Source organism: Haemorhous mexicanus, chromosome 5 (assembly GCF_027477595.1).
Source record: "Haemorhous mexicanus isolate bHaeMex1 chromosome 5, bHaeMex1.pri, whole genome shotgun sequence".
Classification (NCBI taxonomy): Eukaryota; Metazoa; Chordata; class Aves; order Passeriformes; family Fringillidae; genus Haemorhous; species Haemorhous mexicanus.
This window is the reverse complement of record NC_082345.1, coordinates 7,175,407-7,189,089: the sequence shown is the minus strand read 5'-3', so window position 1 is coordinate 7,189,089 and position 13,683 is coordinate 7,175,407. Positions and strand designations below refer to the sequence as shown.

Below are 13,683 nucleotides of genomic sequence, written 5' to 3'. Positions count from 1 at the left end.
TCAGAAGTTTTTTTTCTGATTTTGAAATCTATATGCCCATTTATCCATGAATAGTTTGCTTTGTTCATTTGTAAAATACATTTAGAATTATGTAACATATTTGCCTGCATTGAAAAATTTCAAGGTTAATATTCTCTGAATTGCATTTGATACAAAACAGTATCTTCAGTTTAAAATGAGGAACTATACACTGGTTTTGAGAAAATGTTCTAAAAAAATTGACTCAAAAAGAGAAATATCAGGATCCTCACAGAGACATGAAATGGAACAGAGAAAGGAAATTTGCACTTTTTCTTATTCTGTAATCAGACTTCAGTCTTTGTAATGCCTGTTTTCAACCTGACTCTCCATTACTTGCTTATGCAACTTGCCAACAAAACAGCAAAAAAAAATGTAATTTGCTTAAAAAAAAAAAAAGCAGTCATTTGCTTGGTGAAACCTTCAAACCCATTAGTTTTAACACCTTTACACATACACATTTAAACTCTTTCAGCAGGTATTTTTATTTGCATAGAAGTCAATGACTACACACGGAATGTCATCGGGTTTAATTCTGATTATTCCAATTCAGATACTTATTTTACTAACATGAACAGATGAAAAAAGTAGTGAAGGGTCAAACCTGAGCCACAATAACATCAAGAAACTATTTTATAAGGTCTGATCACTCCTTTTTGATTCATGATGTTCCACTGGTTTATTTAGTTTTTAATTGAAAATTTTGTTTGTTTCTCAGTGTGTTTGGTTAAGTTGAAAATACACTTAAAACATCTTTCTTGTACCATGCAAACAACACAACTGTAGTAGAAGTATTTAGTTTTATTTCAAAGCTGTCTTTCATTAGCTATTGTGAAGTTAATTGCAGTGATTTCTGGAAAACCTTGAGACAGTTTGCTGGAAAGGAGTATTCCCCCATCCTGGAGAAGATGATGGCTTAGCTGGATATTTATTCTGATAAATTTCTTAGTCCTTCTTTAGGGAAAGGAATGGAAGAAGGGGAACCATACCCAGAATTTCAAACTCATTTGCTCATACAAATTACAATCATTTCCAAGACTTAACTATGCATTTTGTATTATATCACTATCAATGAGAGACAGAAAAAAATTACATCTCATTTACATATATAATTAGCTAGTTCACGTGTCAATGAACAAAAAAAGATCCCAATCCAATTTCTATAATCATATCAAAAAATGCTACTCCTCTTTAGTCAGTGTTTTGAATCAGGCAGCAAGATTTTATCAGTGTGATACCACAGGGCACTACTTGAGCTGAGCAAACAGACCTGTTTAAACAGTCTCTTTTCAAGAAATGCTTCCTTCAAGCAACTTTAAAATCCTCCTACTAATATATCCAGAACCATGCATTCTTCATTATCTTCACACAGAGTTTACCTCAGCCTTTGGGGTTTTTTAAGCATCTTTCCTTCTTTGCTTGGTGGAGGCATCTTCAACCTGTTTCACCACAAAGTTCATTACCAAACATTACCATTATTGCTGAGACAAAGAACAATCAGTGGACTCCAAGCCAACATCATCAGGATGTTTTTACCTCAGATTTATGTCCTATATATTGACAAATTACAGTTTGAGATCTGTTTTCATAAATGGGCTCTATTTTTATTTAAGGTTCACAATATCAGATGTCTTGGATTCTTAGCTGAATCTCTCATCTGACTAATTTTTTCTCCTCTTTCAGATCTTTTTGAAGTCCTTTGTGCAGTCAAAAAAAAAAAAAATTTCAGCTCTTTCTCTTCTGGATTTCATTTCCTTGTTAGCTCCACCATCCGATTCCCTTATGCAGTTACTTTCCTACATTGCTTCTCCATATTTTCTTCCCCTGTGTTGTGCTTGCCCATTTTCAAATGCCAATGACTGGCTCTTTAATTGCTAAGTCAGTACTGTCACCATGAAGACAGGAAGTACACAGGTTCCATGAACTGCCTTGCATAAGCTGAGATTTTTCTCCTTGACTTTGTTTGGTGCACACCTGCTTTTTCACCCCTCTTCAGTCACACCTGTGAATTGTCCCCACTCTCTTTCAGCAGCACATTACCTGAAACCTCCTCCATTATTTCCAAAGCATCAGGGTGTATGTAGGAATACTTTCCCCCCTTCTTTTCCACACTAACTCCAACACACATTCTTTTTCAGTGCCATGCCTCAGTGCACTAATCACCTCAATGACTATTGGACTCTTTTCTCCTTATTCCCAACGTTCACAACATTTCTGACCAACGTGACCACTTCTTCCTTTTTTCTTGCCTTTCTGTCTGGCTGGGTTTTTTGCTTTAAGAAAATCCAAAACAAAAAAACCCAGAACCAAACCACAAACAAACCAACACAAAATTTTCTGTCTAGGTCATCTTCCTTCCCTCCCAGAGAAGTGCATCTCTTGTGGTCTGTGGGAGGCAGCATTCCCCTCTGGCCAAGTTGCATAAAGCAGCACTGTAGTTCAAATTCAGATTTCTTTCCAGAAGTTGATTCCTATAGGCATGAATAATGTAAACATTACAGCTAAGCCTGAGACACAAGAGTCAAACAACCTACTACTGAATCTACTAGTCCTTTCAGAACAACAATCATGTTCAAAAATTATTATAATGTTTTCCTTTTCTTAGAACAGATCTGTCCTTTAGTTTGAATACAGTGTTTGAACAGGGCAGGGAACAGATAAAAACAATAAAGCATGGGATTGCTCAACTGAAAATTTTAATGTGTCTACATACTTCTGTATAATTCTGGTTGATTCATCCAGATCATCACCGGGTGGTTGTATTAAACTGTGCATAAAACTCCTCTGTTGGGATATTTGAATACTCTTCCTCTTTAAGGTAAATGTTCCTAGAAATAAATAAATTTTTTTAAAGCCATTAGTGATTTTTTTTTATATTATTCAGAAGTAGCCTGAGAAATCTAAAAAAGATATAATGCATTAACATCCATAAATGTTCATAAATTATTAGAAATGAAATTTAATGTAACTAGAACTTGTCCTGCAAAATATATGCCACGTCTCAATGTAGCAAACTTGGTTTTTTTCTTCCTGAAATATCCCTCCAGAAATCTCAAGAGCAAAAAAGCCTGAATTAACACAATTCCAAACTTTCATTTTCATAATAAGAAAGCATTATGTATTGGAAATTCATTTGCAAAAGGTGTATATGAACCTGAGACTGGCTCAGTTGGTCAGAGAATGGTGCTAATAATGCAAAGGTCAAGGGCTCATTCCCCATATGAGCCATTCATTTAAGAGCTGGATTTGACAAACCTTCTAGGTCCCTTCCAACTCTGACTATTCTGTGCTTCTGTATTCATGCCCAAAAAAAAAAAAAATCAAAAAAAAAAAAAGACCTGGAAAAATAAAACACGAAATCATAATGCTTGTTTTTCTTTTCATGCATGCATTATCTTTCTCCTTTCCCATAAGAGCAGACACAAGAACTGCCCTTCAAGACACATCCAGTAGTTAGTTAAAGAATCATCTAGTTCTGTCATACATAATGGAAATGCTGTTCCTGTTGCTAGCTTAAACCTGAGCTATCAAAAGCTGGCAGCTCTACTGGCAGTTCATCCTTTTTTGTTTCAGACAGCTAAGACAAATTTAAGAAACATGTAATGGTTTTTCACCTCATAATTTTTTGCATAGCTAATTATATTTATTCGCTATTTTGCCATCTATATAAACAGTCTGTTGTCAGTGGAATGCTTTAAGAACTCCAGGTCCTAATTCATTCATGTCAGTCAGTAACACTCAAAACTTACTCTCTGAAGATTGATTAAATAATACGGAAAACACGCTTCAGGCAAATTGTTCATTTTTTTCAAAGCATGAACTTGTAACAAGTGTATTAAAAAAGTTACAAACAGAACAAGTCAAAAGAGCTCTATGAAAGCCAAGCTCTTGGCTTAATAATGATGAAGAGCTTTTTTTATTTGAACAATGCTGGTTTGGTACTTACTTTGCTTTTTGCTCCTCAGAGAGCCCTGCATTCACGGCATCCAAATCTCGGCGCTGTACCTGATTCTGCCGCTGCTGCTGCCGCTCCCAAAGCAGCTGGGCTCTCGCAGCCTGCAGACGTTGCCTGTCCCATTCTGCATCTCTTCGGCGTTCCTGCTCCCTTACTCTCTACAGCAGTGAGAAAAAGGCTTCATTTTCTCTTTCAAACATGGAACTGTGTATATAAAGTCTCATGGGTAAGTTCATCCAAACAAACTTGCTTGTCTTTATTGAACACTAGGGGTAGCATTTGAAATGGGGAGAAGGGAGCAAGGATTTCTAAACCAAGCAGAAGCAAGATCCAGCCAATGAAAGAGCTATTCTTTTCTCTCTGTAAAAATCCACAGCAGCAAGAGGTTTGTTTTTTTTTTCTTTAATTATTGTTAGCAAGAGTTGAAATTTCTTGAAGCAAGAGGTGCACAGACATCAGTATGGCTTATAATATGGCTAACTTGGTATATCAGGGAAGCCATGAACACCACATGAGTAGAAACTTTTCTCCTCTGCCTCACTTCTTGTCTGACATCCCACTGAACAGAATCAAAAAAATCAGGCCTGCAAAAAACTTACTTTTCTTGGTTGTACTCATTTTCAGCCAGCCTAATGACTTGAATGGGTTCATTTCAGAGTAATAGGAGAGGCAGGAAAATTACAATTCTACCTTCAGCTATAATAACAGTACTAGGTAAGATATAGTAAAGCCTACGGTATTGTAAGGACTGAAAGATAAAATCAAACACTATTCCTTAGCTTTCATAAATGCAGCCTCTGCACAAGGGAGGCAAGTCACTTCCTACTTCACAATATCTAGGCCTGGACACTCTTGATTTTATAGGAGCCTAGATGTCTTCATTTTAACTGCCAGCTTCTATACACGTCTAGAGCATCAGCTATTACCACTGAAATTCTATTTTACAGCATGGCTCATAGTTGTATGGAATGGTAGAAATTAAACTCCATCACATTCTTACACTCATGAACTTTTAGGCCTCTGAAATATGCATGTACAAGGTCACTGGACCTGCTCTATTTGCCTTGCTTGGGAACCCTTGAGCATGAGAATACTGCTTTGGCCTGCCCTGCTTTCACCTTCAGCTCCCAGATCTTCTTCCCCTATGGAGCAGCCCACTCCTTGCAGGCAGCTTGTGCACTCTCAGGTCATGAACTGCCCCATGAAGCCTGGGTCTCGGGCTGGGCAGGACTTTGCTGCTCAGCTGAACCATCATGGACCATCCCCAAAGATCCTCTTGGGCCTGGGCTCCTCAGCAACCTTTCTCCCAATCCTACTCCAGGGCTCCAGACTACTCCATGACATGTCCCAGGTGATTCAGAGGTACTGTGTTCAGTTAGACTGATTAAAGTTTGGGTAAAGTGCAGATCAATGGAAAACACAGCCTCATACTGGCATGTCCAGGGCAAACAATGGTATTTTTATTCCACAAACATTGTCTGTCGTATTATTACAACCAAGAAAACAATGCATGACAATGCATGTGAGTTTAAATACCTGTTTCTCCAGAGCTTGTTCCTTTTGGAATTCACGAATTGCCATCAGCTGCTCCTGATTCATTCCCTTCCATCGATTCACCAGCACATTATGTTTACCCCAGGGACTGATTGCTTGGTCAGGGTTTTCAGAAAGGAAGTCTCCTCGAAGGAGGCAGGTAATTTCATCCATGTCATCTTTCATTTTTTGAGCCTTTTCCAATTCATTTTTATGATCTAGTTCAGCAACCTAAATTCAATGAAAAGACAGAAGTGATGTTTTTTCCAAGAAAGGGATGAAAAAATGTTAACACATCATAACAGATGTCTTTCCAACCTGTATACAGTTGTCAAAAGCATCACCTACAAAAAGTGATGATTGTCTTATTGGCCAAGATTAAAACCCTAATATCAAACAGTTCTTTAATGTTGTCATATCACATATAGCAAGTAAACTGGGGAAAAATAACTTTGTTTTATAATTAGAATGAAATAAAAAATAATTCCACATTTATCCTCAAGTAAATAACCAGTATATATTTGGCAGACACACACAATATGGAAAAAATTTAGAATAAAATTTACCATCTCAAATCACTAGACTTGATTTATATATTACACACTGAATCTAGGTGAAAAGCCTGGGTAAGCCCTCAAAACAGGAGACAGGAGATGTCCAATTAAAGTCTGAAGATGCAGCCTCGATTCTCTTTGCTGATACAAAATGAAAACCTGAATCATATTGCATGAATGTATTGGAAATACTGGAGATCACAGTGTGCATTTTCTATGGAAATCACTGTTCCTAAAGTTCATGACACAACACAGTCTCCTACTCAAAGGAAATTTTCCCTTTACAATACTCCAGAGATAAAATACAATGATCTTACTGAACATAATTACCTTTCAAAGAAGAATTAGACTAAGTAAACTAATTTGAAGAAGAATGATAATGCTATGCATCTTTCATTTCTAATACTGTCTCATTCTTCTGTAAAGCATAAACTAAACCATCTGGAACAATGCCTGGTTCCAGCATCCAGTGGACAGAGAGAAACCTTCTGCTTGCTAGGACACACAGAGCACAGGGGACAGCTTGCTCCTGTACTTTTAGATTTTGATTTTCAATTAACTTGGACTGTCTATAAACAAAATTATATGACAAATGCCCCCCAAAAGGCTCAAGCAACATTAAAGACTTGCATGCTTATACAGCTAAACCAAAAGATATCATACTTAATGTAGGCAATTCTAATGTGGTTTATTTTGATGTGATAAATACATTTAAAGCTAAGTCACAACAAATATAGTTTAACCAAGGTAATAGCATCCATGTAACCCTTTGAGTTGTGTGTAGAAGCTGAAAAGAAGAAAAGCCCTTGCAGTAAGATGAAGAACTAGAGCATTACAGGTATTGGTACTAAGACAGGTTCCAAAGGTCAGTAAACAACCAAGAGACATTGTACACAAATACCCATGAAGCAGCCCAAGAGCCAAAACCAGTGGTTGTGGGCAATTAATGTAAACATAAGGATCAAGGCAACTGTTAGCAATGTTTCCACACAAGTGTAAAGAAAAGCAGACATACACTATAAGAGTATGGGAGGTCTGATATAAACCCAGAAAGAAGCACAGGAGGCTTTTGCCATACCCCAGTTTACCAGCTCAAAGCCTCCAAATGACTGGGGAGCTGTTTCTGCTCACCAGTCAGCAAGCTGAGAACCAGGAGGGACAATTTTGGCAGAGGATAACTAGATAGAAGACATCTAAATCCGTGGATTGATTGTTCACTTGGCAAAGTGCATAAAATTTATCCTTTTCCAAGCTGAAACAGCCATGGAAGTCAGGTGATAAGAAACCCCCATTGAAAACATCACTACTCATTCTGATTTTGTGCATCTTATTTTCCTTCTCTGTCTCCACATTCTCTAAAAACCAACAAAGTATTAATTTACCTGGATTCTATTGAAATTTTTAGTAGCTGTACAAACAGCACGCCTGCTTTCCTCTTCTTTTCTTTGTTCTTCCATAATCTTTCGGTCAAGTTCAATCCTAAACTTGTCATAAAGATCATCTAAATTAGATCCAAATAAAACATAGTCAATACTCATGGACATGATGTGCCATATGAGTTAACCAGGGGAAGAGGCAGGGGGGAGCTACAGATACAGTAGGCTGAGTAACTATTTCCAAATCCTACCATCAAAGCTGTCCATCTTGGGATTTCAGGTGATTCATGAATCAGTTTAATATGTAACCTATCCTGTCTAAACACTTGGTGTTAAAATGAAAGAAGTATGTTAAGTACTGCAGAAAATGTTTCATGATAAGCTGGGAAAGAAAAACCAGTATTATTTTTTCTGCTCTAGGACAGTAGGAATAGGACAGCTTGGCCTGATGAAGTAAGCATACCAACTGGAGGCACAAACCAGAAATGAAACCTGGGTGATATTACAATCACATGTTATGAAACAGAGACCTCCTAAGAAAAACTGTGAATTACCTTAAAGCTTGTAAAGTAAAAACTGGTCTAGTATTTCTAACTGGTCTAGTATTTGTAATTTAACTATACAATACCATATTTTCATCAGATGCACCAAAACTTCAGAAAACGAAGATTAAAACTACATTATATTTTTTTGTTACCTGCCAATTTTTGGTCAGCTAATGCATTTTTTAAGTCTTTCTGTTGCTGAAGAAACCACTCCCTTAATTGCTCCTTTTGAAACTTCATCCTCTGATCATAGTTTAAGTCTTCACCCATAAACTTCTGCATGCCAGATATAGTACACCGAGGATCATCATCTGAAACTCGAGCAGGTCTGTCTTTCTTTAGGGCTTGTGGATCGTTCAGGTCAAATTCACGTCTTGTTTCTGGCTTCTGAAAATTCTTATGAAATTCCGTTAGAGCCCTATTGATGTCTCTGATTTCATTTTTCTGGCGTTCTTCTAGCAGACACATGAACTTGTCATTTTTCTTCATGGCATGAGCTACACAAAAATGAACACAATGAAACCACAACTCTTAGAGGTGCATGAGTCATTGGAGTGCACACAAAAGGTGAAAATAAAATTTTCAAGATGAATACACAGAATATAAATCTTAGGAGAGTGTTTGATACATAAGTACCAGCCCAGCAAATACTCTAATGTTAGTAATATTTACTTATGAAATATTTTCAGCTTTTTAGGTATAAATTATTTTATTAATATTACAATGAAATATGTGCATGTGAAACAAATACAATAATAAGTACCAGAACTATGAGGTTTCATTTGGTGAAAACCTGCTACACAAGAAATGTACAGTAAACCAGTTATTCCCATTTACTCTTAGTTTACAGCTACAGCTGAAATACATTGCTGCTTGCCAGGAAGCAAACCAAAATTGGGCTGCAACTGAAAGGAATATAGGTAGCTCTTCCATAGTTCCAATGATTTTTCTAACCATAGCACTAAAATCATTGGCTGGCATTAAGTTTTGAACAGATTAAGAACTCCTGCCCATTTAATTGGAGCTAAATAAATTCCAGCATTTTTAAGAAAAACATACAACAAAACTCCCACCCAACTAGCCATTTTAGTTATTTAAAATAATTTGCTAGAAAAGATAATTTCCTCTTTTGCCAGACTCCACATTGCTGCTGGTAGTTTCCCAAGAGTCAGACCCTGACAGGTGTTTTTTCCAGCCAGGAAAATCACAAGCAGCTGTACTAGAAGCACAGGATAGAAGTGGCAGCTCTATTTTAGCCACTCTTGAGGCACACAGAAAGCTCAGGCTGTGGGAGCCTTTCATCTGATAGCCCAGGAAAGCATCCCAGGCATGGAAGACCACAAAGAGTTTGAAGTCAGGGCACAGCATGAAATATTTGTGTGGCTGCAAGTTCTGACTCAGCAATGACTCCTCTTATCATCCTACTGTACATAACTCATGCTTCCAGCAATAACAATCTAGAGAGGATTCCACAGAATCCATATAGTCTATGGAAGAATGGCTAGATAAAAGATGAGCTCACTCTATGAAATAGCAACTAAAACAGATTAGCCACTACCATACTGAAAAGGACAGTGGTAGTAATTATTATTTTTTTAAATCCTGCTGCATATTCAGGTTTTTAAATTATGCTATTTGTCATAAATTATATAATAGCATAATAAATTATGCTATTTGCTTTTAAAAGAAAACACTGAAAATTCTGGCCTATTAGGCAATGTATCCCAGTTTAATAATGTCAATGTAAACCTTAAGATAACAAGAATACATACTGTGCCAATGTAGAGGTATGAACATAAATAGGATATAAACTGGATGACTGAATTTAGAGTATATATGAAGGGATAAAAGAAACCAAGAAATGGATTAAAATATTTAACTGTTCACAGAAATATCACAGTATCTGGAATATACCGAATCTCTCATGTTCTGCTTTTTCAGCTGCTTCTTGAATTTTCTTCTCCTTGACCTGTGCATCCAATGCATCTTTATCAATCTATTAAAATGAAAAAAAAAAAAAAAGCAGCTCTTTAGGAGATACTGTGTTTGAACAATTAAAATAGGTATTGTCAAGCTACAGGGACTCACAGTTGTACAAGGCAGATATAACCCCACTAGCACCAGAATATGTACACATTTCTAATGTAGGTAAAACAAAATCCAGAAACAGAAATATTCTTGTTTTTTTGCTTTCTTTTAATAATGATAGATATGTTCTTGCACCTGATCAGATGAAAACACCACATTTCCACGATCCATAGAGCTATAAGTATTTCCAGCTGCATTACATAAAATATGTTTTCCCCATTACAGCTGGCAATTTTATTTTATTGTTCTGCTTTCATTTATAAAGCAGGTAAGTATTTTAACAGTAAAGATGACAGAAAGTTGTAATAGTTCATGAAAAATACAAAGGGTTCACTATAAGAAAGGAATGGAAATGCTTTCTGTCTTATCAGAGAGATTGACATGTTTGCCAAAATACACTGCAGGATACACCACTGGGATGAGCTGACAGATATGGAACAGAACATCCACATCATGGCAAGTGGGACCTGAGCAGAGGATAACATAGGGCACATCATCAAATGGGAGCAGACACCTCCATTTTGGGCAAAGGAATGTGGTCCCACATTTGTTGGCAGATTGCGGCAAATTAGTAGGCAGAAACATGGATTTTACTTATTTTCTTTTTTTTTACTGACAAGTCACTTAATGTCCTTAAACCTTGGTCAAAAATTCAATGACAAATCTTCAAGAATCTGGTAAACAATTTTAAGAGTCGTTGTCTAAAACCTATTCAGATGAAAACAGAAACAGATCACTGCTGAAAATGCACATAGTTAGTGCTGTAAAGGACAACTGACAACAGCCATCAGCAAAGAGGTAAGTTTGTAAGCAAGGCTGAAACCATCAAGAATTCTATCCTACAAAATCAACTCTTTCAGAGGTCTCACTGGGAAACCCAAGCTGACAATATAACTACAGGAAATACTGCTGAGAGAAATTCAATACAAGTTCTCAGTATTCTGGCAATAATAGAGGTAGGTCAGTGTATTGACTTGTGTTACACTATTGGCTCTGACCTCTTCAGAACACTTTCACTCGACACAAAAACATCCCTAAAACTGACATTCCCAGTCCCATAAAACTACAGGTTTCACTTTTAAGCATTTAAATAAGAAATCTATGAACAGTTTGAGGCAGATAATTTCTAAACTAGTTCTATTTATGGATACAGTTTACATGTAAATTGAAAATAATTTTTCATTGGGATTACTCATCTGAAGTCTAAAAAAATCAGTGATTTACTGAGGATAGATTCTTCAATCTGTAAGTGAAGAGGGCATTATCTTATGTTTATATTACTCAGATGACAAAACAGATACAAAAGTCAAAGTAATATTAAAACTAGTAATAACCAAGGAAAAAAATATAAAATCTGTGTTCCAATTGTGCTTTCCAGTATATTACCTCCATGTTTTTAAAATAGTCAAACCTTGCTTTAGGATTTCTGGTTTCTAAGGTAAATATTGTCTTGATTTTTAAATTCACTCAGGTAAACTGGTCAGAGAACTGAAGCAAAGAATCATAAAACCACAAAGAAATACTGATATAGAATATCTCTGTATGGATTTCCTGGCTCTTTATGGTTCAGACCTGGCCTAACTTCAAATGATAAGAACAGTCCCTTCTGTCAGCATCATTGTTCAGGTTCATTGAATGATGTTAAATCAAAATAAGCTGCTAATCAAAATTCTCCAGATGAACTCTCCTTCATTTTAGACTTTTGTCTAATGTAAATAGATCTATCAAAACCTGCCTGAGTCAGTTCTAGAAAACAAGTCAATTCTACAAAAGTATTTGGGTAAAACCTTCGGATAGTGTACTCCAGTGCAGCTCAATAAAACACACCAGGATAAGAAGTTGTCAGCTATTTCATTAACTGAGAATTTATGGTTTGCAGTTCATTTTTAAAGCTCTAGAAAAGCCACTTTATAGAGAAAGTATGTGTTTCTGATGAAGAAATTTCAAGTATCTTAACCCATATCACAACTGGTAAAAAGCAGCAGAATTAGCTCCTTCTACTGAAGTATATTGTTGGGTATTTAAGTATGTTGTTGGTGTGTTGGGATGCTGCACTAGGTGGACACACATGTCTTGTTCAGTAATTGGGAACTGCTAATTGCTCAGCATGGAAGACACAAGACTCTTGCAGATACAATGACTCTTGCATAAATGTGAAAAGAATAAATTCAAGGTCCTGTCAGAGATAAGGTGGACATGTTTTTCCATCGACTTGGGAAATGTTTCTGTACCTAAGAAAAGAGAATCCAAATCACCTCACAGCACTCTTCCCTCCATGCGTGCTCATAACATCTTAATGTGGGCCTTTGGACATATCACAGGGAGATTCAAAACACTATTGCATCCAAAGTCAAATAGGTATAGAGCACAGTATTTCCTAATGTTCAGGATGTAAACTGCAGAGTAAACTCTGGAGAAAATCCACTAGCCTGAAGCGTTCATGTTTACACATCCACTCCAAGAAAAATCAGACACAACAATTAATTACATATATCCTATTTCGTCTGATGCAAAATGTGGACTAATTGCAGGACACTTACAGCACTAAATCTCCCACAGCATCAATTCTAGCGAGGTCCAAGCACAAAAGGGCAGTATCACAGAGCAGAGAGGTAAAAAACAATTACTTGCTTCAGCCACATTACACGAACTGACTCTGGAAGCTCTTGGCTTCCATCAATGTACTACTACACAGAGATAAACACAGGGCTTGATCTCTCTGTGCTGTTAGGGGGCAATGACACCTTGCCCTTGAATCCAGAGCAGTGAGGCACAGGTACACACGAGAAGCAATGGCCATAAAGTAAAGCACAGGAAGTTTTGCCTCAACTGGATGAAGTACCTCTTTACATCGAGGGTGGCAGCGCACTGAACAGCTGCCCAGGGAGGTCACGGAGTCTTTCCCCCTGAAGATATTCCAAACCCACCTGGGCATATTCCTGTGTCACCCACTCTGGGTGACGCTGTCGCGGCTGGGGGGTTGGAATGGATGATCTTCAAAGGTCCCTTCCAACCTAAATAGTCTATGATTTATTTCACCAGTAACTTTAAAAGCCACTCTAAAAGTTGCATTTGGGCCCTCCCTTCCGGCTTGCTCCCCCTCACACACACACACACCTGAGGAGGGGTGACTGGGTGCCGCTCCTGGCCCGCTCAGACCGGCTCAGCCGTCCCTTCCCTCCCTGCCCCCCGCGTTATACGCCCTTCTCTTCAGAACTCCTGGGAACGCCGCGGGGACACGGCGCCCTCCCTCCTGTGCTGCCCGCCCTCACCCCTATAGTGCGGATCCGTGGGTTGAAGATGCGGTCCCGCCGCAGCAGGTCCCGCCGCCGCCGGCGCTCCAGGGCGGCGGCCTCCTCCAGTTCTCGCTGCGGCCCCAGCCTGCTCATGGCGCCTGAGGGAACAGCGGGACGGCGGCGCTGGTGTGAGAGCGGTGGCCCAGAGCAGCGACGGCGGCCAGCTGGGACACAAGGCGGCCCGTAGCGCTGGGAACGGGAGCGGCGCTGGCCAGCCGGGACACAAGGCGGCCCGTCGCAATGGCAACAGCGGGACGGCGGCGCTGGCCAGCCGGGACACAAGGCGGCCGGTCGCGATGGGAACGGAAGCGGTGCCGG

General features: G+C 38.4%; 1 protein-coding gene across 1 annotated transcript; it reads right to left on the bottom strand.

Annotated features, from left to right (window-relative positions):
• Positions 1-484: 484 nt before the first annotated feature.
• RIBC2 (RIB43A domain with coiled-coils 2) lies at positions 485-13,505 on the bottom strand. The gene is made up of 7 exons (XM_059847855.1): positions 13,342-13,505; positions 9,896-9,977; positions 8,134-8,478; positions 7,443-7,561; positions 5,510-5,737; positions 3,965-4,131; positions 485-2,846 (listed from the first exon to the last, which is right to left on the bottom strand). Exons 1-7 carry the CDS (start codon positions 13,456-13,458, stop codon positions 2,765-2,767), a joined length of 1,140 nt encoding a protein of 379 aa, XP_059703838.1. The 5' UTR covers positions 13,459-13,505; the 3' UTR covers positions 485-2,764.
• Between the last annotated feature and the right edge of the window lie 178 nt (positions 13,506-13,683).

Bases quoted from the DNA above. Each gene is read 5' to 3' on its own strand.
- RIBC2 (XM_059847855.1), bottom strand. From the start codon at position 13,458: ATGAGCAGGCTGGGGCCGCAGCGAGAACTGGAGGAGGCCGCCGCCCTG. The intron at 9,978-13,341 runs GTGAGGGCGGGC...TCATTTTAATAG, and splicing joins CACGGATCCGCACTATAGGG to ATTGATAAAGATGCATTGGA. The intron at 2,847-3,964 runs GTAAGTACCAAA...ATTTATTTCTAG, and splicing joins TCTGAGGAGCAAAAAGCAAA to GAACATTTACCTTAAAGAGG.